At 43.8% G+C, this 27,541-nt stretch overlaps 1 protein-coding gene and 1 long non-coding RNA gene across 5 annotated transcripts in view; one reads left to right on the top strand and one right to left on the bottom strand.

Moving 5' to 3' along the window:
- Positions 1 to 27,541, top strand: part of ANKH (ANKH inorganic pyrophosphate transport regulator) — a 169,871-nt gene that overhangs the window by 92,420 nt on the left and 49,910 nt on the right. For all 4 annotated transcript variants that reach the window (XM_049861323.1, XM_049861315.1, XM_049861328.1 and 1 more), the window contains exons 2-4: positions 9,495 to 9,711; positions 22,434 to 22,552; positions 24,743 to 24,826. In XM_049861323.1, coding sequence (XP_049717280.1) covers positions 9,495 to 9,711; positions 22,434 to 22,552; positions 24,743 to 24,826 — 420 coding nt within the window. The remainder of the gene's footprint in view (positions 1 to 9,494; positions 9,712 to 22,433; positions 22,553 to 24,742; positions 24,827 to 27,541) is intronic.
- Positions 15,869 to 24,207, bottom strand: LOC126063152 (uncharacterized). The gene is made up of 3 exons (XR_007514219.1): positions 23,930 to 24,207; positions 19,942 to 20,055; positions 15,869 to 17,081 (listed from the first exon to the last, which is right to left on the bottom strand). It is a non-coding gene; the product is annotated as an uncharacterized LOC126063152 (long non-coding RNA).

The raw sequence follows: 27,541 nt of genomic DNA, 5'->3' as shown, positions 1-27,541 counted from the left end.
ATGCATGGCATATCTTGGACTCACCCAGAGCTGTTTTCAGGAAGCACTTAAATATGCACATTCCGTGCAGAGCAGTGGGTTGACCACTATAGAGATGGTGCTTCGTTTTATTGCTGCGCCCTTGAAGCCACAGCCTCATGTGTGGGTGTTAAGTTCTTGGCCAGCACTCCAGCTAAACAGGGCGAGGGTGTCTTCATCTAGAGTGGTATAGAGCCTTAAGAAAATAAAACATGGCTGGAAAACTACTGGGAAGACAAATGAGCTAATTTAACCCAAGCCACTTTTTAAAATACAGACACACAGAACAATAACAGTGGAAAATTACGGGAACCCAGACTCCCAGAGATGATTGAAGTCCCAACGTGGGAATCACACATGTCACTGCAAGAACCTCTTCCCGCAGGTGGCTGTGCCCCGACGTGTACGTCTGGACTATCCACATTGCCACAACTGTAAACTTTCTGGGAACCTTTGGTCTGAGAAGGATTTTAAACTCTCTTTCATCGGCTACCATGGTCAGTTTACTTCATGCCTTGATCAGTGCAACAGGATCATTGCAGCTGTAGACAGAAGAATTGTCTTTTATCAAAGGGATTGGATAACAGTCTGGGCTGTTTCTTTCCTAGCAAGAGAAAATTATTACTTAGCCCTTACGTTCCATTGGTTTTTCTAATCCAGGGTGAGGCAAATGGAGGAAGCATCCATCTTACTTAAAAAATAGGACTTCCAGCATTTCATATATAATCTCTTGCTATTTTAGGGTACAGTACCAGTTTTCAGCTCGGCCCCTTCTTGTGGGAGAATTGAAAACTCAATTTTCCATGTGAGCAACATGATCATTTTCAGCCACGTGGCCGTGAATGTCAGTTACAAGCTCAGAGTCGGACAACCCTTGTACTTCCTGAATTACAGAGCCGTCTCTCTTGTATGGCTTATTGCCCTTCCAGGCATCCATCTTTCAGAATTTGGAGATGACCACCTTGCTTATGTGTCAGGGGCACTCTTAGTTCTTAGTAAGGGTTCCTCAGCTTCTCCAGGGGCTGGTCAGAGAAGACCTCCTACCCTTCTAATCTAAGCTGTTGACTTTGGTCTTCATATAGCAGCTGACTTCTTTTACAGGATTCCATAGGGGAACAGATTGTACTGTATCCAATGTTGGCACCCAAAGGAAGTGAAAACAAGGGAGTCAGGAAAAAAAACTTTGCTTGAGCTTCACATGTAAGAGGCTGATTAGGTGGCCCCGTGTTGAATCCTGTTTATGTCCGTATGTCCACAGTTAAGCAGCCAACTTCTTACCCAGTGACTATTAGGTGTCTAGTGTGGCACAGTAGAAATATCAGTGGATGTCCCTACCTATCTAGTGACAGAGTGGCATTATCATCTCTTTAAGTACATAAATTCTACCAAAAATGGGTTCATTTACCCAGAAAACTAAACCAGGAGTTAAAGGATTTTATGAATGACCAGACATAAGCTGTATATTACAGTTAGCCCATTCATTTGTTCATGACTTTCAGCTATACGTCAGGCATTGTGCTAAGGAGATGCAGGAAAACACATGACAAGTAAGTCCAACCTCTGCTTCAAGGGATTGGCAGTGAGGTGAGATGGGCAGTCATGGAAACAGGCACCCACATCTTAGGAGGGCAGTGATGGGTCATTGCAGGGTGCTGTAGGGCGGGGGGTGGAGGGGCAGGCCTAGGGGAAGACCTTCCAGAAAATGAGATTTCCAAACCGACAATGAGTTCACCAGGTGAATGGGTGGGACTGGATAAAGGTGAGTCCATGAGGAGGGAAGAGCTTATGCAAAGGCCCTTAGGTGAGAGACAGCATGTATGTCCAGAAAACTGTGGCTTATCTAGGCCTCAAAAAACATAGAGTACAAGGGGAAGAATAGAGAGGTGAGACTAGAGAGCTGAGCAAGGGCAGCATGTGAAGGGCCTCTGTGACCATTTGCTCCTCCCACTAATATTTCCTGAACGCCGACTGGCCACATGCTGGGTACCTTCGCAGACACTGAGAATGGTGTTTGTGGAGCCTTGGGTCTATAAACAGCGGTGCATCCCAATGGGCCATGCATGTGATGCTCAGGATTTTGAATTTTATCTTGAGGACAACAGGGAGTCATTGAAGAGCTTTGGGCAGGAGAGTGCCCACATGGGGTCTTCATGATCTGACAATAGCATGGAGGCCTGGAGGGGACACTGGGGCCAGGAAGATCCTTAGTGACCGACCTGAGTCCTGATGGTGGGGCTGGGAAGAGCCGCACAGATTCAACAGTGCGTGAGGAGGGATTCTGGATAGGGCCAGGAAATTCATGTATGTGATGATAAAAAGGCACCTTCGAAGATCCTCAGGTTTTAGGGTGGGAGGCCCTGTATGCACTCATCCAGAGAACCCAAGTAGCCTACTGGTTGGTAAATTCTGTTAAGGAAAGGTAGGTGAAGTGCCAGTGGGACGTCCTGAGCCCAGAGACTCAGACCTGGCGTTCCACTCTATTAGTGTGGCCATGACAGGGGCCCAGTGGTATACTTTTTGTACTGAACCCAGAAAAATCATGTATGTACACATCAATACCTCTCCAGTTTCTAGACAGGAGAAAGGCTATGCTGCCTGTGCCCCAGGCCTGTGCTCACTCACTTCCTGGGACTCCTTCCCTGTGGGACACAACCTTCTTCCAGGCCAGCAAGGAGTACTTGCTGGTGACATTGGCATGCAAAGACTGGCAGGATTTGGGATCAGTTGGAGACCCTTGGTCTGAAGAATCTCAGTCTGAAGTACAGAGATTTTCTGGTCTCTAGATCACAAGTTTTAAATATCAGGCTCTCTTTTAGGGTTTAATGATCTATGACAGTCCATCCAGGGAGATGATCTGTAGGATTTAGTAACCATTTCCCTCGAGGTTTGTTTTTGCTAACTTCCTAGGGAACAAATAAATCAGGCAACAGAACACCATGTATGTGGGAGATGTAAAGGCATGTATGGCCCACTCAACACCTTCTGGACCCACGTGTCTTCAAGTCAGACATTCCATGTGGGTGAGTGCCCTCTAGATTGGGGACACTGCTCTGAAGTATAAAGAGGCCTCGCACCATGTCATCTTGGGCCAGAGCCAGGCTGGGATTAAAGGGCAGCTTCATATTTACAGTCATTGGAGTGCTGTTGGATCTGGCCCTAATCTAAAGTATCTTTACTTTGGAAAGCGTGTGAATGAGTAGAAACTTGCCCTTAAACAGCAGGTGAACCTCTGTACCTAAGAATGTCTTGGGTCAGAATTATGATTTCAGTGCCTTACTCATGTGAAAGACTTACCTGACACTTTTTTAGCTGAATTTTAAGACCGATTCCAACCACAGGAACAGTTCTTTCTGGTCTTGGCTAGTGATTCATCAGGGTTTGGAAGTGATACTGCTAGAAGAATGTTGTGTTAGGTGCTGTCGAGTCAGTTCCGACTCATAGCGACCCTGTGTACAACAGAACGAAACACTGCCCGGTCCTATGCCGTCCTTATACAATCGTTGTTATGCTTGAGCTTGTGTTGCAGCCACTGTGTCAATCCACCTCGTTGAGGGTCTTCCTCTTTTTTGCCAAACCTCTACTTTACCAAGCATGACGTCCTTCTCCAGGGACTGGTCCCTCCTGATAACATGTCCGAAGTACATGAGACCTAGTCTCGTCATCCTTGCTTCTAAGGAGCATTCTGGTTTTACTTCTTGCAAGACAGATTTGTTCATTCTTTTGGCCAGAAGAATACTAGCCAGCTAATTAACACTGAACTGTAGCGCTGAGTCGGAATCAACTCAACGGCACTGGCTTTGGTTTTTTGGTTTGGTAGCTTAGTTAGAGGGTAATGATGGTTCAGTGGTAAATTCTTGCCTTCCATGCGGGAGACCCAAACTGAATTCCTGGCCAGTGCACCTCCTGCATAGCCACCGCCTGTCTGTCAGTGAAGGCTTGTGCATTGTTAGGATGCTTCTGAAAGCCAGCCAGTGAAAACCCTACGGATTGTTTAGTTCAGTTGTGCATGGGGTCAGCATGAGCTGGGGGCTGACTCAATGACAGCTAACAACAATGGCTTAGTTATAATGTTATAGAGTTAAAATGCTGCAGAGCCCTGGAGCACTCTCAGTTTATTTCTAGAGCCCTGCAGGGCTGGATCTTAGACTCGCTTCTCTTTTCTGTCTGTATCCTTTCTAAATCATCTCATTTAGTCCCCTAGCTTTAAATACTTTTTGTATGCGGATGACCTCCAATTGTATATCCATAACTAAGATACCCTTCCCACATAGCCAGCTATCTTACTTCTCTATTTGGAATTCTAATAGGCAGCTTAAACCCATTGTCTAAAATGGCACTTTAGCTTTTTCCTCCCAAACCGTCCTTCTACCAGTCTCCCCAGCTCAGGAAATAGCTGTACCTTTTGCCCAGTGACTCCAACCAAAAAACTCAGCACTCGTCCTTGATTTCTCCCTTTTCCTCGCTCCCACCATGTAGTCCATCACCAAATCCATTTATTTTACCTCCCAAAAACTCTTGAATCAGTCCACTTCTCTCTGTCTCCCCTACTACACCCTAGTCCAAGCCACCATCTTCTCTTACCTCGATGACCACTAAAGTCTGGACTTTGTGGTTTTGCCCTTCCCTCTCCAGCTGTTCCACTGCACAGCTAGCATGAGCCCCTGCCACACCTCTGCTTAGGCCTTTTAATGGTTTCCCTCTGAGTTTAGAACAAAATTAGCGCTTTTCACCATGGCCTGGGATTATCTCAGCTCTGCCTGCTTTTTTAAGCTCAACGTAGACCCTTCTCTACCTCTCTTACTGGCCTCCCTGTCGTTCCTTACAAACACCAAGCTGTCCTGCAGGCTTCTGCCTTCCTCCAGCTCTTCACTTAGCAGCTTCTTTCTCATTCTTTGGGGCTCAGCTCAAATGTCACTTCTGTAGAGAGGCTTTCTTGACTAGTCTAAGTCAGCTCCTCCAAGGAGCCTCTAGCTTGTTAACATGTTTCTTCAGTTCTCCAGTTCTGCCATGATAAATGTTTGTATTGTATGTGTACGTTTTACTTTATTCTTTCAAATACTTGTTGATCCCTATCATGTGATCCCTTAGCGTGTGCTAGGTCTGAGGATGTAACCGTGAACCAGACACAGGGTTCTCTGGCCCCTGAAGCTTACATCCTGCAGAGAATAGGAAAAACAAATACACAGACAAGTTTACTGTCAGGTAGTGAACATGCTATGAAAAAACACAGAATGAGCAAATCGAGAGACAGATGAACCAAACAGTGGTTTTCAATCAAAAACCCTGTTGCCCTCGAATCGATTCCAACTCAGCAACTCTATAGGACAGGGTAGAACTGCCCCATAGGGTTTTCAAGGTGGTAATCTTTACCGAAGCCGACTGCCACATCTTTCTCCCTCAGAGCGGCTGCTGGGTTCAAACGGCTGATGTTTCAGTTAGCAGTCGAACACTTAACCACTGCACTACAAGGTTACTGAAGGGCGTGTAAGAACTTAATGAATGATAAGAAAGCATCACAAATGAACAAATGATTTATTCAGTAGTGGTTTCGAAGAAATGAACTATTTGGAGAAAATTAATTTTCATCCGTAAATTACAGAATGATTAAAAAAGTTAAGGGTGTAACGAAACCATAAACTAGAATAAAATTACTTCACCTCTGGATGGGTAAAAATGGCAAAAGTGAAAAAAAAAAAAAAAACAGAAACACTCCACAAAATGACAGACTACATAATAACTTAATATTTCCAATTTCATGAAATTAAGAGAGAATCATGAAATTAAGAGGCTAACAAATAGGGAAAAATACTTGCCACAAGTGGGAATAATGAAGAGTTAATGACATCAATATATCACGTCTTCACTTCCAGAGTGCATTTTTTTCCTTGTATCTTAATGTTTCTGAAATCGGGATATGTTTTTCAACTAATGCGTTCATTAAATGTGGTTAGTCATCGAAAACATTAAGTCAATGACATATCTTACAAACAATAGCATCTTACAATCAAAAGGTGATTTTTAGAAAAGTTTGTAAAAATTAGTATGAACTTCTTTTTAATTGCTAATTCACTCATTGATTTAACATATATCTGAGTGTTTACTGTGTAGCAGGGTGGTAGGGCTACACTGGCAAAGAAAATAGACAAAAATCCTTGCTTTTGACTGCCTTCTCTATGCCAGCCATTGTTTGGCGCCATGTATTCTACCTGTATCCAATCTAGGGTAGGTTGGGGTATTTCAGAGAGAATAAGTACCTTGGCCCAAGCCACTCAGCAGTTAGCATCCCAGCCAAAGTCAGCCTGGCTCTAAAACCTGTGCTCTTTCCTCAATTACCATAATTGTTGAGCTAAATGAAATTTTCACACTCAGCCTTGCTGGCAAAGCTATCATTACCCGTGCCCTTCTTTCTTCTCACCTGCCTCAGCAGCAGGATTAAGACTAACTCAGGAAGCGTTGGAAACAGAAAGCGGTGCAGGGGACCACCTCTCCAGCCAGGGCTGACATCTCTTTAGCAAAGAATAAGGGTTTGTCAAAAAGACACGCAGCAAGTCTAGTCCTGCATTATTTGGGTGCCCAATTACATGCTTTTTCAACGTGTGCTAAGTGATATTTATTATTTAAATTTCAGAAACATAGGTTTACTACAAAAACCAGTAAACCACTTACAACCATAAACTTGGGAAAGAATGGGAACGAAAAAGAACAAACCATACACTTTTCACAGTGGCTGAGAAAAACTGTAATTAGAAGTTGTAGTAAGTTGGGTTCCTCCAGAAGCAGAACCTAGTTGGAGATTCTTGTGCAAGCGATTTATTGAGCGAGTGCTCTTGGGAGAGTGAGGGAGGCGGGACAGGGCAGTAGAAGAAGCTGGTTACCACTGGAGACTCACGTCAGCCTGATTCCATGGGGAGCTGTGGAGTGGGCCCAAATAGGGGTGAGGGAGCTGATCTTTCACACCCGTGTCTGTCACTCACTGCTGCTTGTGGGGGGAGGGCAGTGCTTAACCAACCCAGAGTTGTTGGGGGCAACTCTCCAGAGAAGGATGGGTGCACTGCTCAGGAAAGGGACCAACATTCACTACGGAAGTTCAGTAGGACATTAACTTACTAGATTATCGAGTGTTGGGTTTTGATACATAGCAGGGGCCCTCTGGCAGATACACCTGTTGAATAGAGGATTTGCTTTGTTTTAGGGTGTTAAGGTCTTAGATCAGCTTTGGTAAAAGAGAAAATTAATTTCTAAGGCACCGTGGCAGAGTACGTGCTCTGCAGAGCTAAGAAGCTTTTAAGTTGTTGCTGGAAAAAAAGAAAAAGAGAATTAGATAATTAGAAACAGTTCCCAGAAACTAGCTTAAATAATACCAACTTTTTCTGGAGAATGATAACTGGATTCCTCCAGCTATCGTGCATATTTATTCAAGATTCTTCTAAAATCATTTTTACACACTGGTAGGGTTGCTGTGAGTCGGAATCGACTCAACGGCAATTTTTTTTTTAATCTTGTCATAAATACATTTTTTTCTAAAAGTGCTTTGCATAGAATGTTATCTGTTTAAGTTTTCATTCTGTCAGTCAGCTGTTTCTCCTGAGGTGAAAGGAATAAAACATCCTAGCTGTTTTTTTTTTTTAGCAGAGGGTTTGAATTCGAGGCCCCTTGGAATTGACTCGACGGCACTGGGTTTGGTTTTGAGTCTTGCTAATGAATTCTACCTGACTTATGCTGAGACTGCTGACGCTGGGTTATATTTAGGCGCCAAAACCAAGATCACCCTTTGAAACGAAGGACTAATTTTAAGTGTAAAATGAAATACCCCATTTCACAGGCACATTCCCCCCTACACACACATTTTAGCGACTCTGAAACCCGGATACATTTTACCATCAATGGCATCCGACAATGACCATTGAGAACGTTTCTTTTTAAACCAATAACCAGTGCTCATGAGTCCAACTCATGGCGGCCCCTGCATATCAGAGGAGAACTGTGCTCCTTGCGGTTTTCAGGGGTTGATGTTTCACAAGTAGATCACTAGGCCTTTCTTCCAAGGCACCTCTTTGTGGACTCAAACCTCCAACCTTCCAGTTTAGCAGCCGAGCACACTAACCACTTGGGCCACCAGGGGCCTGAGTGTTAAATAAGCTAATAAGGTATCTTACAAAGGATAGTGCCTGAGATTCAATGGGACACAATAGATGGACTTGCCTTTACCTCGTTGTGATGTAATACAGTATGGTTCATATACACCATGTGTGCTTGACGGTTAATTCTTGAATTATTTTGTCGCACTCAGACTTTTCGTCTTTGAAGCACCCGTTGGCTGACCACAGTGTTGTTTGATTAGCTTTAACTAGTCCTAGCAAGGTAGTACTCAGGTTATGGGTTGTGAATCATATGAGCATAGAAAAAAATGGACAGCTACCTGAAGAATAGAAATAGCCTCCAGAGAGGAAATGCATGGCTTGCACCTTTAGTTCATGTAGCAGAGGTGGAGTATGGGTTTTATAAATGTGACTGTGTTTCTGTAGTAACAAAAGGCTATGTTCTTTTTAAAAATATGACTGTACAGAAATCTCACGCCCCCGTTTCATCAGTTGCCTGTTGCCCAAAGACGGAGGCAGTGTTCTGGCAACATTTGGTTAATAAAAATCTACTCAGACCTCCATTTATGCCATTTCAGAGGCAATCGATTTGTCTAGTAGGTGGAAGAGTTAGTTTGGTAATGCCGTCTAGACAGGCTTCCAGGGCCCCAGCGAGTCTCATGGAGGCTGGTTAAAGTAGTAAGAACGCCTGTGACCACGTCTTCCCGCAGCAGGTGTTACCCGAAAGCGTTGTTTTCAGTCTAAAGGTTTTCTTTTCACATTTGTCTGCGCAGAGCTCAGAAGTATATTTGAAGTTTAAAATACATTAAGAACTGGGTCAGTAGTACCCTTTGGTACCCAGTTCACAGGTTTTTGCTATAAATTCCTTGAATACCTTTTTCAGAGTGTAGAATGCACTCTCACACAAAGTATACATACATACCGCATACACAGTATTTAAGTATACATGATGTGTACATGCACACACACACAGCTTTTCAAAGAAAAAAGAAACCATTACCCACCTCACTGGTCACTCCTTTCTAGATTGCTGGCTATCATTATGTAGATTCAGTCTAAAATAAAATTAAACCTGTTAGGATTTTGAAATCAATTTTAAACCAAAACTTTTTGGAGTTACATTCTGATATTAACATAAAATACTTGGATTTTTTTCTGTTACTTTAACTCCAACATACGGGTATCCATGCCGAAGCTAATGTGGATAAAAATGAAAACCAATAGCCTTTATCAAATTACAGTGAGATTTCCCTTATAAGCTGCTTAGAGTTTCTGTAGAAACGTGACCTGCTGAGTTTTATTTTAGAAGCGCAGTTCCCCTGAGATGGCACAACGTTCCTAATGCCACATGTGTGTGTTTTCTTTCCGCCTCCACAGGCCTTGAACCGGGGTATTGCTGCCGTAAAGGAAGATGCAGTCGAAATGCTGGCCAGCTATGGGCTGGCGTACTCCCTAATGAAGTTCTTCACAGGGCCCATGAGCGACTTTAAAAACGTGGGCCTGGTGTTCGTGAACAGCAAGCGGGACAGGACCAAAGCCGTCCTCTGCATGGTGGTGGCCGGCGCCATTGCAGCTGTCTTCCACACCCTGATAGGTGAGGATGCCCACCATCCTGGAAGAATCTAGCTGTGGTCACGTCTTCTTCCTTTTAACTTACTTAAATATGTTTGTTGTAATATGGGATTTCTTTAGTAGTTATCACATGTTCCCCATGAAGATTTCGGGGGACGGAAGGAATGGAATTTGTGCTCCTCGATCAAAAAAATGAAATCTGTTTTCTCTGGGAAACTGTAGTTTTGTGTCTCTGATTCCCAAACCGTGTGTCAGAGAGGGAGTGATTTCATTAGTAGGTGATCGTATATAGGATCAGCACCCAGTAAAGTTAAAGGAGTCCTGGTGGGTCAGTCGTTAAAGCATTCGACTGCTAACCAGGAGGTTGGTGGTTGAAACCCACCAGCCGCTTGGCCGGAGAAGGATACGGCAGTCTGCTCCCATAAAAACGACAGCCTTGGAAACCCGAGGGGCGGTTCTCCTCTGCCCTTTAGCGTCATGAGTCCAAACTGACTAGACAGCAATGGGGTTTTTGGTTAAAATCAACAAAATGTCAAGTGCCTTTTGTTAGAGACGTGCGTTATTATACAGACTTATTTAATCTGAAGAATAAAATATTGTGATGATTTAAAACTAATGCTTTTTGCTAGTGAGAACAACTGACAGACTTTTTATTTTTTTAATTTAATTTTTCATAAAAACAACCAAATCCATTATGTCAAGTCAGTCCCAACTCATGGCGACCCCGTGTGTGCAGGGTAGAACTACTCCTTGGGGTTTTCACGACTATGACCTTTCAGAAGCAGATCGCCAGGCCTTTCTTCTGAGGCACCTCTGGGTGGGTTCAAACTGCCAATCTTTCAGGTAGCAGCCAAGCTCTTAACTGTTGGCGCTACCCAGGGCCTCGTTATTATATTTTATTAAAGACCAGAGTAAATACTCTTGCTGTAACATTCTTCCCATGAAACAACAGGAAAGCTGTGTTACACATACAGTGACCGACCAGCAGTTTCCCCACGGCCTTGGGAAAGCACATTTCTGTAAGAGGGGGCCTCTACATCTTCCTTCTTGGTGGAGATAAGACCCCCAAGGACGTGATTTCCTTGGCTTTAGAACAGCTTTGCTTCCCTGGCAGAAAAACCGTGTACATCTATTGAACCCAGTTGCGTAAAGTGCTGTGAGTGACAGCTCACAGATAGGCTGTGTCCCTCACAGCTGGCACTGTTGTATGGGAGCCACGAATGTCAGTGGTGCACAGAGGAGCCAGAAGAGTCACCCAAACCACTGACAGTGTATGGATGGCAGCCACTGTTGACTCACGTAGCTGTAAAGCTAAAGTAAACAAGGTAGGGCCTTTATGGTTTTCCTTTTTAATGTAGCATACAATTTTGCACTGTTAACAGTGCGGACAGTAGCATGTTTGCTAATCGGCCAAATAATCCATCAAAGTTTTGATATTAATTGTTTAATTTGTGCTCAGCTCTTGGGGGTGTGGTGGGGAGGAGATGCCTTTCTTTCCCTCAATTTATGCCCCGAGTGGCAACTTCGGGAGGGAGTGTTTGCACGTGTATCTGCTGTTTGAAGGAGATTTCTGCAGCTAGACTTGATCTGGGCCATTCTCAAAGAGAATGTACATATTTGAGAAAATTCCAGGTTTTTTTTTTTAATAAGGGGCTTGTCTAGGCTCTGCTTTGTTACTCTTCTTTTTACCTGGCTTCTCAGTAAATGTAGTATTCCTGTTTGAGCCGAGGTCAAATGAGATTTTGAGGTTGATAACTCATCACTGGCTGTCAGTAATTACGGGAGAGAAGCTAAGTGTGCCGTGTTACTGAAGCTGTACTGAAGAAATGTGCTCATTGAAATAAAAATCAACCTCATTTTACAAGTTCAAGCTCATTTTTTCAGTTTTAGAATTTAATAATAAAATCTTAAATTTAAACCAGAAAGGTTCTGTAACCCAGATAGATTTAAAATTTTGACATTTTTATAATTACAGCTTCTTTTCTTTTACAAAATAAGAAATGTTTTCTACAATTGCTGAGAAAGCCACGTCAATTTCTTTTGAACACCAAAAACTCAAATTTTAATGGTTTTCCTCTTGTGGTTTGTTGGCATCTTTTCAATTATCCACCTAACTCTTTAATTGCTCTCTTGCTTTCTGGTATCTGCTGTGTCACCTTGTCTTTGCTCACCTCCTCCTTCCTTTTTTATTTGTCCTGTAAGCTTTTCTGAGGTCCTTGGGTGATGCGAATGGTTTGCATTCCACTACCAACCTAAATCTTGGTAAAATAGAGGGTCAGCGAAAAAGAGGAAGACCCTTTTTGAGATGGATTGACACAATGGCTGCAACAGTGGGGTCAAGCATAGCAACGAATTTGAGGATGGCACAGGACCGGGCAGTGTTTCGTTCTGTTGTGCAATAGGTCACTATGAGTTGGAACCAACTCACAGGCACCTAACAACAACAACAACACTAACCTAAAGGTTAGCAGTTCAAACCTACCCTGTGGGGCCACAGAAAAAAGTCCTAACAATCTGCTTCCGTATAGATTAGAGCCAAGAAAACCCTGTGGGGCAGTGCTACTCCATAACACCTCGGGTCATCATGATCAGGAATCAGCTTGATGGGAATGGGTTTGGTTTGGGCTTTTTGTTTAGCTTTGCTATACCCAGACCTTGCCCATTCTGTGTTTCCCATCATCTTGACCACAAGCTCCATGATGGGAATGTCATCACCCATCCCCCACCTTCTCCTACCGTCAAACTTAATATTCATGTCCCTGCCCATTGCTACTTTCTACTTTACGTGTAACCTGTATTAGACACTTCAACCCATTTTCACATCTTAGTGATGACGAAAACAACTGCTTACATATCAACTTTAATAGTCAGCTCTCAGATCACCCTGCTCCTGACAGGGAAAGAGCAATAGAGATAAAACAAAAGAATGAATATTCCAAATACATTTGGCCTGAGAAGCTCTCAGGCAGTCTTCCTGATTATATTTGCTCAGGCCGACGTTCAATAGCATCGATTCCCAGCACGAACCGCTCCCGAGCGGGGCCTAGAGTAAGTACAAGAAGCCGCGTGTTACAGACCCATCATGCTAAATTCACAGGATGGAAGCATGAACCAGAGTAATCTAGATTGGAAGCTTCATTTCTCTGATCTTTCGTCCAGGCAAAACTAGTCCGATTGCCAGAAGCTTTCCTTTTTTAGGTGCCATTTCCCCATAGCCTTCATGAATCTATTTCCCTTTATCAAGATCTCATCTGATTTTTTTATGACATTTCTGTAAGGCCATGTGAGAGCACAGAAGAGAAAGAGATGAATTCTTTTGGGAGTTGGGGACTAAGAGGCCTCGTGGAGTGGCTCATCTCTTAACTAGATCTGAAAGGCTGAGCTGCATTTTAGCACAGCCCTTTCTGATTTTTTCCGGATCCTCCATTCAAAGGTGGAATCAAGAATCTGAGCCTGTGCTCTAAATTAACATTTTACTGCAGTCAAATAAAATTCCACACAGTGGCTCATCTTGCCTGAAGCGTGTCTGTTAATTGTGTCTAGTCTCAGGCTGTGGTTTTAGTGACGCCTCCGTGTCGTGCATTTTTTTGGTTTAATGTCTAATCCCTTGGTTCCCCGCTGCTTGGCTTCCTACGTTACCTGTTAATTCTTTTTATCCTTTAAAACATTAGTTACTTTTCCCAGCATGGCGCCTTCTGTACATTTAACTAATACAATTCTCTTTTCAGATATTCTCAAACTTTGATAAAATTCATCCATTTTCCCATACTGATGTCGTCATTAATGTGAATGAGACATTTTATCTATAAAGGGACACACCTCTAGTTAGAGCTGATCTTCCTGTTTGGAGTATTGGGAGATTTTATTCCATAAGTTATCTCTCCCACGCCTAAAGAAGAGAAAGAATAAGAATTACCCTTTGTTTCATTTGTGTTTTAAGTGAGCCCACCCATCCCATCAGTGACTCAATAAAATATTTACCGAACAAATGGTATTTTCATGTCATTCCAGGTCCTATTGGTCAAAACTTGGGAATAGAGGTGACACAGGTACAGAAGGCGTGGTGACCCCATACACACTTCTTGTAGAGTAGACATAGTTCACAGAAAAGTGAGTGTGTGTGTCTTTCAGTACAGATTTCTAGAAGAACCTTGGTGAGAACTGTTTTCAGGCAGCCAGATGTTTTGAGAGCAGGCAGAAGGAGACCAAATTCAAAGTCAGGGAGTTAAAACCATCCCGGGACTTGACAGAGCGTAGTGAAGGCTAGGAAACAGAAGTGAAAGCGCTGCCCATAAAGAAACAATGTGGAAGACAGAATGTAGCCACACATTTATAAATTAGGAAAAAAATATAAAACAAGAAAGAGCACGGTGCTGATTGTAACAGTTAAGAGGCGGATGCCCTGCACTGGGACTGGGCTGGGGTAGGTAGGTTTAGAACCCAGCAGACAACATCGGAAGGTAGGAGGCAGAGAGAGGAGTACGGTGAAGAGAAGGGGGCAGGGAGTGCTGAGGAAGGGCGGCAGCAGGCAGAGATAGAGTTAGACCCCTGAGCCTGCGGCTTTATTCTGAGTACGCCAAGATCCACCCACACTGGTGGGAATTTATTGTCATGTCCAAGGGACAGCCTTCTTAAATAAAGCAGATTTATTCTGGTTTTCAAGGAGTCATGGTTGTACAATGGTTAAGTGCTTGGCTGCTAACCAAAAGGTTAGCATTTTGAACCCACCAGTGGCTCCAAGGGAGAAAAATCCTGGCAGTCTGCTCCCATAAAGATTACAGCCCAGGAAACCCTATGGTGCAGCTCTATTCTGTCACATGGAGTCGCTGAGTGGGAACCAACAACACACTGATTTTCATATACGCATGTTTAAGAAAGTTTTAATAACAACAAAAAGTCTATGTTCCAACTTATTTGCTTCTTTATAACCTCATGATCTCTAAAAACATTGTTTAATATTTAGAACAAATAGATATATTTTATCATTCTGCATAATTTCCTTGTTGTTGTTGTTATCAGGTGCTGTCCAGTCGGTTCCGACTCATAGTGACCCTGTATACAACAGAACAAAACACTGCACAGTCCTGCGCCATCCTCACAGTCGTCGTTATGCTTAAGTCCAGTATATGTAGAACAATTATATATTTAATCTATCTGCATAATCTCCTTCGTAAGATTTTTTTCAGGGGTTGTGTATTCCATGATGCTTCCAGGCATTGGCTACCCTGATCCAAGACTGATCGTCCATTTTAGGCTTTCTCCCAGTCTGGATTGATCTTCAGCATTCCATACATTTCCACATCGCTTAATCCACCAGTCCCTGGGTCTTCTTGGCTTCTAAGGGATTTCACATTGGAACATCACTGGCTTTGAAAACCAAGCTTCAGGTCCAGCTGCTTGCCTCCACTAACCCGGTGGCATCTCTGTGCATCAGTTAATGGATCACAATGGGGCATTTTCAATAGGCTCAGGTCAAAGAGTACTAAAAGCTCTTTTGTGGTATCATCTGCTATTAATTGTGTATGCCCTTAATAAAAGAAGAACCATTTTACTAGGTCCTTTTCATTACATTTGCAGTAGTTAAGGAATTCTTTTTCATTTCATATATGTTTTCTCTGCCTTTTTTTTTTTTTTCTTTTGGACCCTGGTGGTGAGAGGGGCATCTTCCCGTCCTTGAGATGTTTGCCCATAGTTGTGGGTTCCTCAAGACCTAGCTGGATGGGATTCCACTGACTGCCCAGACACTTCCCTAGGAATTGTGAGGGGAAGAGCCCCAGATCCACCCAGCCCAAAGTTACTGTCCATTCCATGTGCACCCATTGCCCTGTGCTGGGGACTCAAATTGCTGGAGTCTTTGGACTATTTCTGGTCGTGTTTTTCTCTGCCTTTGTTGGGCAGCTGCCTGCAAGTGTCCCTTTTTAAGCATAATGATAGCCGTGGACTCCTGTCGTGGGCTCATCTCTGAGACACCTTTTCTAAAAGCTACAGGGCGTGGGGTTTGCCACCACCAGACCTTAATTTAGGCTGGTGGTCCAGGGGCAGTGTTATCCTGTTTCTGCCTCTTAATTCATTTATAAAAGCAAGGAAAACTTGCCAGCCTTGTATTTGGTTTCATTTGGGTCTGGGTTACTCTCACCTGCATGGAAATTAGTATTGACTGAACTCCTAATTTACACTGATTTGGAAAGAACCGTTGCTGTGGATTTTAGATTTCTTTACCCATTTCCTCTCAGCAGTGACCTTTGAAACCTCTTCTGTGTTCTGAAGCAGCGGAGGCTGGCAGCAGGGCTCAGGGGAACAAAACTTCTGTGAGTTCCCTGCCCCTGCAGCAATTGAAGTGATTTTTCTGTTTGCCACCCTTCCCTTCTCAACAAACCTTTCCATTATTCATGGATTACAAAGCAGCCTTTTAAAGGCGAATTGGTATGTTCAATACAATAAACCAACAAGGGTGTGAGAAATGAACAGGCAGTTTTCAAGTACGGGCTCACAGTTTATTGCTGTGTGAGAAAGTACCGCAATCCTAGTGGCTTGAAAGAACAAGCATTTATTTTTGTTCACCACACCGCAGGTCAGCTGGCGGTTCTTTTGGGCTTGACTGGGTTCAGGACTGTGTGGTCAGGCAAGGGTCAGGAGGTGGCTCTGCCGATCTTGGCAGGCTCAATGCAGGCTGTGGGCTGACTGTGGGCTGACTGTGGGCTGGTCTGGGTGGTGGCCACTGCTGGGACCTCTGAGCTCCCTTGCACATAGTTTCTCGTCCTCCACTGGCGTAGCCTGAGCTTTTCTAGATGGCTGTGGCAGGGCTCCAAGAGAGAAGACAGAGGCGCACAAGGCCTCTTAAAGCCAAGAATTCTACTGGCCCACCAGCAGTTCCACCACACACTGTTGATCAAAACAAATCACAGGCCAGGCCAGGTTCCAAGGTAGGGAGATAGACCCCAGCTCCTGACGGGAAAAACTGCAAAATCACGGTGCGGAAAGCAGGGATATGGGGAGGAGGAAAGAATGTGGACGTCTTTGCAGTCAGTCTACCCCAGTTACTTCTGTTGTTATTGTTGGGTGCTGTCGAGTCGGTTCTGACTCGTAGCAACCCTATGTACCATAGGATGAAACACTGCCCGGTCCTGCGCTGTCCTCACAATCGTTATGCTTGAGCCCATTATTACAGCCACTGTGTCAGTCCATCTCATTGAAGGTCTTCCTCTTTTCCTCTGACCCTCTACTTTACCAAGCATGATGTCCTTCTCCAGGGACTGATCCCTTCTTACAACATGTCCAAGTATGTAATCACTTCTGTCGGGGATTGTGAATTCCTGCATTTATTCAGTCAGCACTCATTGAACACCTACTGGGGTAGGTCTCGGTGTTCCAATGTGAATAAGACGTGTTACCCTAGAAAGAAGTAGACGGTACACAGTAAATTATTATGGACACCACTTGACCAAGTTTTGACACCAGTAAGATAGAATTTTTACTCTTGTGTTAAAATCTTACATTTCCTTAACTTACATTATGTATGGGTTTTGACATCTCCCTGGAGCCAAAGCAATGTTTGCAATGCCCGTCCCCATATTTTCCAGGTAGAAGTTGCACAGTGCAGAGTACAGATGAGTGATGTCATGTGTCTGTGTCCCCACCCTCGTGGAGGACACCAGCCTATTCACGGCTGGGTTACTTGTCATGCTGCCTGATGCAAGTCATTCCACACGTGTTTGCTGAAGTGAATTAGATGTGGCTATCAGCCATATATAAGCACACACTTTGGAACTGATACACTTCCAGGTGTGACGTTACCTGTTCCTGTGAAAAGCCTATTAAATAGAACATCCAAAACCAAAAAACCAAACCAGTTGACGTTGAGTCAATTCTGACTCATAGCGACCCTATAGGACAGAGTAGAACTACCCCATAGGGTTTCCAAGGAGTGCCTGGTAGATTTGAACTGCTGACCTTTCTGTTAGTAGCTGTAGCTTTTAACCACTATGCCACCAAGGTTTCCAAATAAATAGTATTTGTGAGACCTTTAGGCATTGAGAGCTTGGGAATTTTCATTAGAATAAAACCAAAACCAAAGCACATAAGTTGCTGTCAAGTTGATTCCAACTCATGGCGAACCCGTGTGTGTCAGTGTAGGGTTGTGCTCCACAGGGTTTCAGTGGCCAATTTCTCAGAAGTAGATTGCTGGGCCTTTCTTCCAAGGTGCCTGTGGGTGGATTTGAACTTTTGGTTAGCAGCCAAGCATTAACTGTTTGTGCCACTTAGGGACTCTTTGAATTAGAATAAGGTTTCTCAAATTTGCCTCTTAGAAATACACATATTATCCTGTTATTAAAATACGAAAAAAAAGGAAAAAGTTCATTTTCCTCAGAACCCATGGAAAGTATATGTATATAGAATTGTTTCAATTAATATTAATATTTCATGGCATTTTGCAGCAAGTGTTACTAACTACTGGGTGAACAAGTTTGAAAGATTGGGAATGACTGATTCAGAAAACAGTCTGTCACCTGTATTGGCTGAGGTTGGGAGAGCCGAGGTTGCATGACCCTTTGACTTCTCCTTGTTTGGTTGGGCAGGGTTGAAGCTGTGTAGGAGCCCCTGGGTGGTGCAGACAGTTAACCCGCTGCTAACCAAAAGGCTGGAGGTTTGAGTCCACCTGGAGGCACCTCAGAAAAAGGGCCTGGTGATCTACTTACAAAAAATCAGCCATTGAAAACCCTATGGGGCAAACTTCTAGTGTGATACACATGGGGTCTCCGTGAGTCAGAGTCAATTCCTCGGCAGCTGGTTAGTTAGGTTACTTAAGCTGTCAACCTGTAAATAGGGCAAGTCAGTGTCCTCGTGCCGTCCTGGTCATGAAATCCATTTACATCTGTTCAGAAACCACATTTAATGTATATATTTTTAAAACATTCTGCTCTTCCTAAGGAATACAAGCTGTTTCAGGACAATCTTGGTAAGGCAATTTATAGAAGTTGAAGGTTACTAAATGTTGCCAAGGCAGCTGGCCTGGTAATTATGGGCTGTATGCAAAGCGCTTTAAACAAATTACTCCCAACCAACAGCTGTTGCTGGAAGTAGCTCGTGGACTTGGGGGAGGGGGTCTGGGTCTTGATGGAAGAGGGGAGAGTCTGAGTAAAAATCAGGTGCTGGAATTTTACCCTCATAGCCTGGAAAGATTCTCTGTAGTTACAGTCAGCTTCTTCCTCTTCTGCTCCGTAGGAGAGGAATGGGAGTAAGACAGCTTGGGAGGAAGCAGCAAAGGCAGCCTGGGGTCCTTAGGTCCCAAAGTGCCGAGAAGTCTGGGGAGTGGGAAGAGCCAGCTCGAGCTGTGTGTCCAAGGTGGGGGAGGGAGGAGGGCAAGCATTCTCACAATCAGAAAACTGGGCTCAGTGATAGGTATATTTACAAAGAGAAGAGCAGTTATGTTGATCTTGACATTTCTGGATGTTTTAGTCTCCTAGTGCTGCTAAAACACAAATACCACAAGGGGGTGGCTTTAAAAAACAGGAATTTATTTTCTCTCTGTTTTGGAGGCCAGAAGTCCAAGTGGGGGTCTCAGCTTTGTCAATTCCTCCCTCACTGGTAGCCCTGGGTGTTCCTTGGTTCATTGGTGATGCTCGAGTGGCACCTGTCTTCCCCAGTTTGTGCACCTGCCTCTGTGTCTAATCTGTCCTTTTTATCACTCAGAAGTGATTAGGTTTAGGACCCGCCCTACACCAGCATGGCCTAATTAACATAACATTAGGTTGCATTATGGAAGATCATTACATTACATTACATCCATAGGTACCAAACCAAAAACCCAAACCCATTACTGTCAAGTCGATTCCAATTCATAGAACTGCCCCGTAGAGTTTCCGTGGAGTGCCTGGTGGATTCAAACTGCTGACATTTTGGTTAGCAGCCATAGCACATAACCACTGTGCCACCAGGGTTTCTGCCACAGGCACAGAGGCTAGGATTTCAGCAACGTAAGCAAACTTCATACCCCACTCTCAAAGACCCGAACTCCCATGTCCCATCTTTTCTTGCAGCTGCCCAAGAGACTAATGTGAAGATGGTTTCCCTCTCTCTCTAGCCACCTTCTGGATCTCAGCCTTTCACTGGTTCTGGTGCCCCCACCCTTGCCACTACAAACTTATGCACTGGCCTGTTGTTTATGCTGACTCTCCCTTTGCCCCATGGCCAGGGCATTCTCACTCCCAGACTCTTTGTAGCCAGTCCCTTGCCCTTGCAGTGCTCTGCTCACCCAGCATGGCCGCCTGTGCCAACGCCTGTGGCCCTCCCGGGTAGAACAGGAACAACACTGTATGTGCAGGGCGGGACATGTCCATGCAGTCGCAGCACGGGGAACGTTTGTTGACTGAATGAAAACAAAAGTACAAATAAACAGCAAGCAACAACAAACTTGGAGACACAGATCCCAGGTGTGGCACCAAAGTGGACCATGTGGCCAATTAGGCCACATTCTCACTCTGGCCTTGTGTTGTCAGTCAGTTCAGCATATGTCTGAGTGCGTTTGGTGACCTTGCTGCAAAAGCAAAATCGGATGTGGCCTCCCTCCCTGCCTCTGGTTTCACGCCAAGCCTTCTCTAATCCACTTTTCTTCTCTGAGGCTTTGGGTCAGAAGGACGGTGCATCACAGCAGCTCCTGCCCTCCTCGTCCCCGCTGTAGCTAATCCCGTCTTACGGGGCTTTTCCTTCCCTGTCACAGGATGTGGTCCTGCCTGAGTTTCTCTCTTTGTCGTGCTGCCTCAGTGGCTCAGACGGCCCCTCCATATGCCACACCTGACTACGCACCTTTTGGGTTTTCATGTCTGCCCCTCCTTGGGGGCTGGTACCCCTCCTCCTGTATCTGCCCGCCCTGCCTTGCTTTCCAACATCTTAGCCATGACAGCCTCTGACCCTGGAAATCACTCACTTGCATCTCTCCCTCCTCCTGGGATTCCTATCTGTACGTTTAAATATCCTTGGTGTTATCCTGAAGCCCTCACATAACTCAAAATGCCCGTGGTTCAAGACTAATTTCCACAGCGGATAGAGGCTTACTTCTTTCTACCAGTTAATGTGGTAATAAGTCATCCCCCAAACTTGGACATATTGGGGAGGGCTTATTATCTCATATCAAGTGAGACCCTGGCTGCCCTCTGTCGCCTTTCTGATTTCAGTTGCCAAGTACATTCATATCCGTATTTATAAAAGGACAAAAACAGAAGGTACACCTTCTCTTATAAAGCACCATGTAAAAGCACTATGAAAAAATAAGGAATTATTGTTTTCATATGTAGTCTGAACAAGTACCAGTGAGGTAGAACAGAGCTAAATATCTTATTTAGTGTTTGCTGATAGTATTTTTCTAAATGCCTTACTAGTACGTTAGGGTGGGAGACCTTTCTCTTTCTTCCTATTAGCCACGTGCACATTCATCCAGCCTGTATTGACTGAGTGCCTGCTCTGTTCCAGTCACGCACTGGTAAAAAGCCCTGAGACTGGAGGGACTTCCAAAGCACCTCTCAGATGTTCTTTTTCTTCTGGGTAGGACTACACCCAAGCTTGCCAGCCCTCCTTCTCAAATAAATAACTAAAAGGAATGACAAGTGGTAAAAAGCTAGCTTTTAAAACTTTTATTGAAAAGGCACGTTACTATCTAAGATGTTTCTCTTAGTAAATAATACATGTAAACATTTAGCATCAAATCTATTCATCAAGCATTTTTTAAATAATATCAAAATGATGAAAACAACCTAAATGTACAATAAAAGATTGAATAAATTGATACTAAGTAAATCTACAAAAGGGAAGTCTAGACAGCCATTAAAATGTAGATGCTTCCCAAGAGAAAGACTTACAAAGGAGTACACATCGTATGGGAATCCCTGAGTGGGGCAAAAGGTTAACGCACTTGGGTGCTAACCAAAATGTTGGAGATTCCAGTTCACCCAGAAATGCCTTGGAAGAAAGGCCTGGCAATCTACTTCCCAAAAAATCAGCTATTGAAAATCTTTTGGAGCAGAGTTCTACTGTGACACTTGTGGGGATGTCATGAGTCTGAATCTGCTTGATGGCAACAGGTTTTACACATAGAGTAGCCCCACCATGTCCAAGGGGGATCTGTTCTAAGACCCCCCATGGATAATTGAAGTCCCGGATAGTACCAAACTCTATGTGTACTATGTTTTGACCTGTACATATGTACCTGTGATAAAGTTTAATTTACAAATGAGGCACAGTAAGAGATGAACAACAATCACTAATAATAAAAGAGAACAATTATAGTAACAATATACTGTAATAAAAGTTATGTGACTGTGGTCCCTGGGCAGGATGGGGTGGGAAAGGTGAGGTTTCATCACACTGTTCATTTAACATTTTCAGACTGAGGTTGACCCGCAGGTAACTGAAATGAAACCGCCAATGTGGGAAAGTGAAACCTCTGATGTGGGGGAGAGGGCTAGGAGTATGATCCCGTTTTGATGTTAAAATACATAGGCACGCCACACACACACACACACACACACACACACACACACACACACACACCCATAATTAGAACCCAAAGTCCACGGGACCCTCCTGAGTGAAGGGATGAGATTATAGGTGATTTTCTTCTACTGGCTTATCTAAATTTTCTACAACATACAAATATTACCTTTTAAATTTGTTTTTAAGCTTTTGCGGTAAAAAGCACATGAGGTTACCGCTTTCTGAACCTCTCTGTGTGTGTCTTTCGATCTCCTGCAGCGTATAGTGACCTAGGCTACTACATCATCAATAAGCTGCACCACGTGGATGAGTCCGTGGGGAGCAAGACGAGAAGGGCCTTCCTGTACCTCGCTGCCTTCCCCTTCATGGACGCCATGGTGAGTAGAGAACACAGTTGCCTCTTAGCCAGGCTGGCTCGTTGGCTTATTTTACGATGTATGCCTGCATTTGCCACAGGTTCTGGTGGGTGGCAAGAGAGCCCGTTTTAAAAAATACTGATTCAAATAGAAAGTCCTTTTCTAATACATTCAGGATCAAGGAGTCAGGATAGATTTTTTTCACACACTTTCTGCCTCTGTGGTATAAGCACCTGCAGCTTTCTAGAATGTACCGATAGGATTTCATTACTTGAATGACCAGCTTTACTACATTAGCTCAGAGCTGCTCACGTTTATAGATTAAACTGCCCTTATCATGAAGGATGCTCAGCCAATGCTTTTTTTTGGTTCTGTTTTTTATCCAGGTCATAGAGAGTCTTAGCAAAGAAAAATATTGCCAGTAACAACCAATGCTGGACAATAAACTGTCTGGGCTCTATTTTAAATACGTATGTTGGTCTATGCAGTGTTTTACCACCCCAAACGTCCGAGTTTTGCAGACATTAGACACGTGAGGCAAGTGGACATCAGTTTCCAGGTGAACCAATAGCCTCCAATCCTGAAAGGTTCTCAAAGTCTTCATTTGCCTATACTTAGATTGTTGGTATAGCTTCATGGAACCTCTGCTGGTTTACACGGTGGCCTTAAGCACTAAACTATTTTAGTTGTGACATGATGGTTCTAGCTCTGTCATTTTGTCACTTCAGGGGGGAGAAGTGGACCCTCTGAATAATTGTGCCTGGATTTTCCTTACTTATCGCTGGGTATATCTACTCCAGTAGTTGAGGCATACTCAGAAAAAAGAAAGCATCTGGTTTTAGTCCTTAAAACCAGATTGGGTTTTAGTCCTTAAAACCAGATTGGCTTACAGTGGTGCTCCAAAGCTTTTAAACCCGTTAGAGAACTGGAGGAAGTGTCTTTTTTCATATCCTGAAAGAGTCAAAGCTCAACATCCTAGACAGAGTCCATGGTGTTGGTCTAACACCCGCTGTCCCATCTGTGTTGAAAGTGACCCTCTGTAAACACATAGAAGAATTACAGTGCTACGGTGAATTCAGGGAACTCAGGAGTGCTAGTAAAAGTGAATCATAGTCTGGGAAGTACCCTGCGTTCCACCTCCCTTCAGCTGGATTTATTTCCCTCGGGGTTTCTAAAACTCAGCCAAACGCCAGAACGTTTGTGACTGGTACCCCTTTCCCCTCTTTCATCTAAAAATTTCCCCCAAAGACTCCACTATAGCAGTAAGAGACTGCTAATAAAGCCCAAAATAATGAAAACTTAAAAAGGGCAGGTCATTTCCTGTGCTCCTCCCTTGGCTTGCCCCAGCATGGCCCTGACATGTTGGTGGGGGAGATATTTGAAAACCACAAAACTTACCATCCAGATGGCTTTCAGACATCAAAGTCCGGACCACAAGCTGCTGTTTGCAAACATCATCTCCAGTTTACATTTCTTCTCACATTGGGCACCTCAGGGCCTAGGAAAGAAGTTAGACATAGCAGCTGCTATACAAAGTTTTGACACAGAACTAGGGAATAAATGATACCTGTCTGATTGCATCTCGCTTAGATTAAATGTTATTTCTGTGTCAGCTCAGATCAGCCTTTAAAGGCAAGAAGGATGAGCCTTACAAAGCTTTTATCATGAACACTAAACCTTCCTCAAACCCACCCTCCACTTTAACCTCCCCACGAAGACACAAAGTATCAGATCAGATCCTGCCCAAACTTGAAGACAATAGTAGAACCCTGATCCGTGAATGAGAACGCTTGATGCTCATAGTAAGCCAGAACCAAATGAAAGCCCTCATTATCAGCGGTCTGCTGCTGCTGCTGCTGCTTTGTGCTTCACGCTGTCCTAAGGGAGAGGGTGTGTTTCCACCCGCCTTGGTCTTCATCCAGTTTTCCTGCCAGGCATACAAACCTAACACGTACGCTAGTCTGCATGTAATTGATACAAAATAAACATTGTGTGGTAACCTAGTCCACTTAAAAATCTAATGTAGACCCAGCCACCAGACCAACTTAGAATAATTTTACCAACCAAACAATACCAGATCTGTTTTGCGATGCTTTTGGGGGATTAAAACGTGCTTCAGGAACTCCCAGAAAATCAGTGCTCAGAAACAATGTAAACCTGAAGGTGCATCTCATGCCAGGTGTTTTTTTTGTTTTTTTTTTTTCCTTGCAGGCATGGACCCATGCTGGCATTCTTTTAAAACACAAATACAGTTTCCTGGTGGGATGTGCCTCAATCTCAGATGTCATAGCTCAGGTAAATATGGCCCCTGGGGGTCAACCGGAGTCCCTTTCTGGTGAGTGAGCGCCGCCGTCTGTAACAGAACCATTAATACCTTCTTCACGTCCTTTCCCTGTACTCTGTACTCCTTCGTTCATCCTGGGTTCCTCAGATCTGTTGCTTTACTAAAATTGGCCTTCAGTAAATGTTTGTTGAATGAAATGAGTAAATGAAACTTCCTGTAATAAAAGGATGTATCATATTGCTAAAATGAGAGTTGTATGAATTTAAATCTAGTCTCTGAGATTCTGATCTCTATTTTTAAAGAACTGCATATGGAATGACTATAAAGTCACACCCGTAGGTTTTAGGGTGGTTGTAGGATCACTGTGCACTTGCCATAGCACCCTCTTTGGGGGGCCTGATGATATACAGTCCGTCGCTCCATTCTAGAGAGCACTTTTAGGAATTACTCTTCTTCATCTTCTTTTTCAGGAATAACTCAGTGTTGTTGTTGCCATAAGGCACTGCTCTTCACACATCATTTCCTCGCTTGTAAAAGACCCCGGAAATAGTCTCCCTTATCCTTTGCATGTTTTCTGAAAGAAGGCCTACATTTCACTCTCTGTTTAGTCCAATTCTCTAGGGCCTAGCGCCCAGCCCTGACCTTCTAGTCTCCTTTCTTCTTCCACCAAGGATACCCCATGAAAAATTTCAGATGAAAATTTGATGGAACCCTGGTTCTACCCTGTTCCTATAGTCAGGGATTTGGGGAATGACTTTGTCATAGAGGAGGAGGTTATACGGTGATTTCTCAAAAAAAAAAAAAACCTCAAACTCACTGCTGTCGATTCGATTTCAACTCACAGCAAATCCATAGAGTTTCTAAGGTTGTAAGTCTCAATGGAAGCAGACTGCCACATCCTTCTCCCACAGATTCGATGGTGGCTTTGAACCGCCAAACTTTTGGTTAGCAGCCGATCGCTTTAACCACTGTGCCACCAGGGCTCCATCAGCTTCCCACCATATGCTCAGTTCTGGACTATGAATATGCCTGTGTATTTCTTCCGTGTTTTTCCCTATTGTACACCCAGTCTTTGAGCCACCTTTTTGAAACAATCTCCTATTGCACCGTTAGTACCTCCCTGAGGGCCAGGAATTACATTTTCAAAGCAATGGTATTTACTCCATCAATCTGTAATTAAATGACTATTAAATGTCACTTAATGTAATTCCTGTTAACACTTCGTGTGTGTGTGTCTGAAAGCTAGCTAACATCATCCTCGGATGTTTCTTTGTTAGTCTTCTTTGTGAGTTATTGGGGATTTTTGTACCTGGTCTTATTGTAGCTCATCCTCTAAGATATGAACTAAACTGCTAAACCACTCAGTTATCTCTAATCAACTTAATTTGAAATCACGGAACCGGGTCCACGGGTGGTGGCGATGGCTGTGCGGCATGATGAGTGTGATTAATGGTACTGAATTGTATGTGAAATGGGGAAATGGCAGATGTTTTGTTATATATGTTTGGACCACAATTAAAAAATTGGCACCACCAATTCAGTGAGCATTTGTAGATGTGTTTCTTTTTAAAGGCACAAAAAAAAAAAAAAACTTTGCATACGATAAAAATAGTAAGCATCCAAGGATGGAAGAGAAACTATCCTGCTGAAGATTTCTTTGCTAGTCCCACCTATAGCTGTTTTCCTTCTCCATGTAAACCTGGTCCTGGCTCTGCCTACTGAGGCCTGGCTCACAGGTTCAGAGTAAACAGATCTATCTGGTGAGTAGAAGTGATGGGAGCTGAATTCAGATGCCATCTGGCCCCGGGCTGTTCCTGGCAGGGTAGTTATTTTAAACCTTGTAGTTTGAATTTCTACTACAATTTTGGTTGGGGATAGAAATTCATTTTTTGTGCTTAAGTCGTTTCCACCAAAGCTCTTATTTTATTGATTCCATCATCACGGCTTTTGCATTTTTCTGCATAATAACTAGTTTGATGGTTTAGCCGTGTCATAGCCTTCTTTCCTCTCAGTCCCTGAAGGCATTTGTAAGTGACCTAAGTTGGTGATGAGTAAATAGATCTTGTGCCAAGTACTCTGGAAGACCACCATGGCATAGGTAGACAGCCAGTAATTGCCATTGATAAAATGAACTCTAGTTTACAATACCCTAGATTTCAGAGATGACTTTTTTTCCCTTTTAATTTTACAAAACGAATTGATTTCACACCTGAGTCAGCAGTACAAAAAACTTCTTGGTTTGGTCCAAACAGGGCATCCTTTTCTCTGCCACCGTTATTGTTAACAGTCACATGTCGAGGGATTAATGAACTTAGTGCCGTTTGTTGTCCTATTCCGTGATCGTCTGGACTCTACATCAGAACGAGAGTTCCTGGAGGTTTTCTGAGCTCGCTGGGACCTCCAGCCTTTGACCTACCTGCTGTCGTTGGACCCTGCCTTCTGAACTCAGCCGCCAGCCCTAGACAGTCAGTTCAGTAAGCCTCCAGCACTGCTTTAAGCTCCTTTGCTTCCTCTCAGCCTCCTGGATAAACCCCAGTCCTGAACCAGCCCCGCCTTCTGTACCTTCTATCCCAGGCAGCAGGTGCTCCCGTGGAAGGTTACACAGCATGGCAAACTGATCAATCAATTCAGAATCTGGTCACTTATCTCACTTCATTCTCTGTAATAACTGTTTCAGAGGGTCTCTACCCACCCCATAGATGGCCTCGTTTCCCACTTCTCTAGGA

Source organism: Elephas maximus, chromosome 2 (assembly GCF_024166365.1).
Source record: "Elephas maximus indicus isolate mEleMax1 chromosome 2, mEleMax1 primary haplotype, whole genome shotgun sequence".
NCBI classification, from domain to species: Eukaryota; Metazoa; Chordata; class Mammalia; order Proboscidea; family Elephantidae; genus Elephas; species Elephas maximus.
This window is presented reverse-complemented; position numbering and strand designations above follow the sequence as displayed.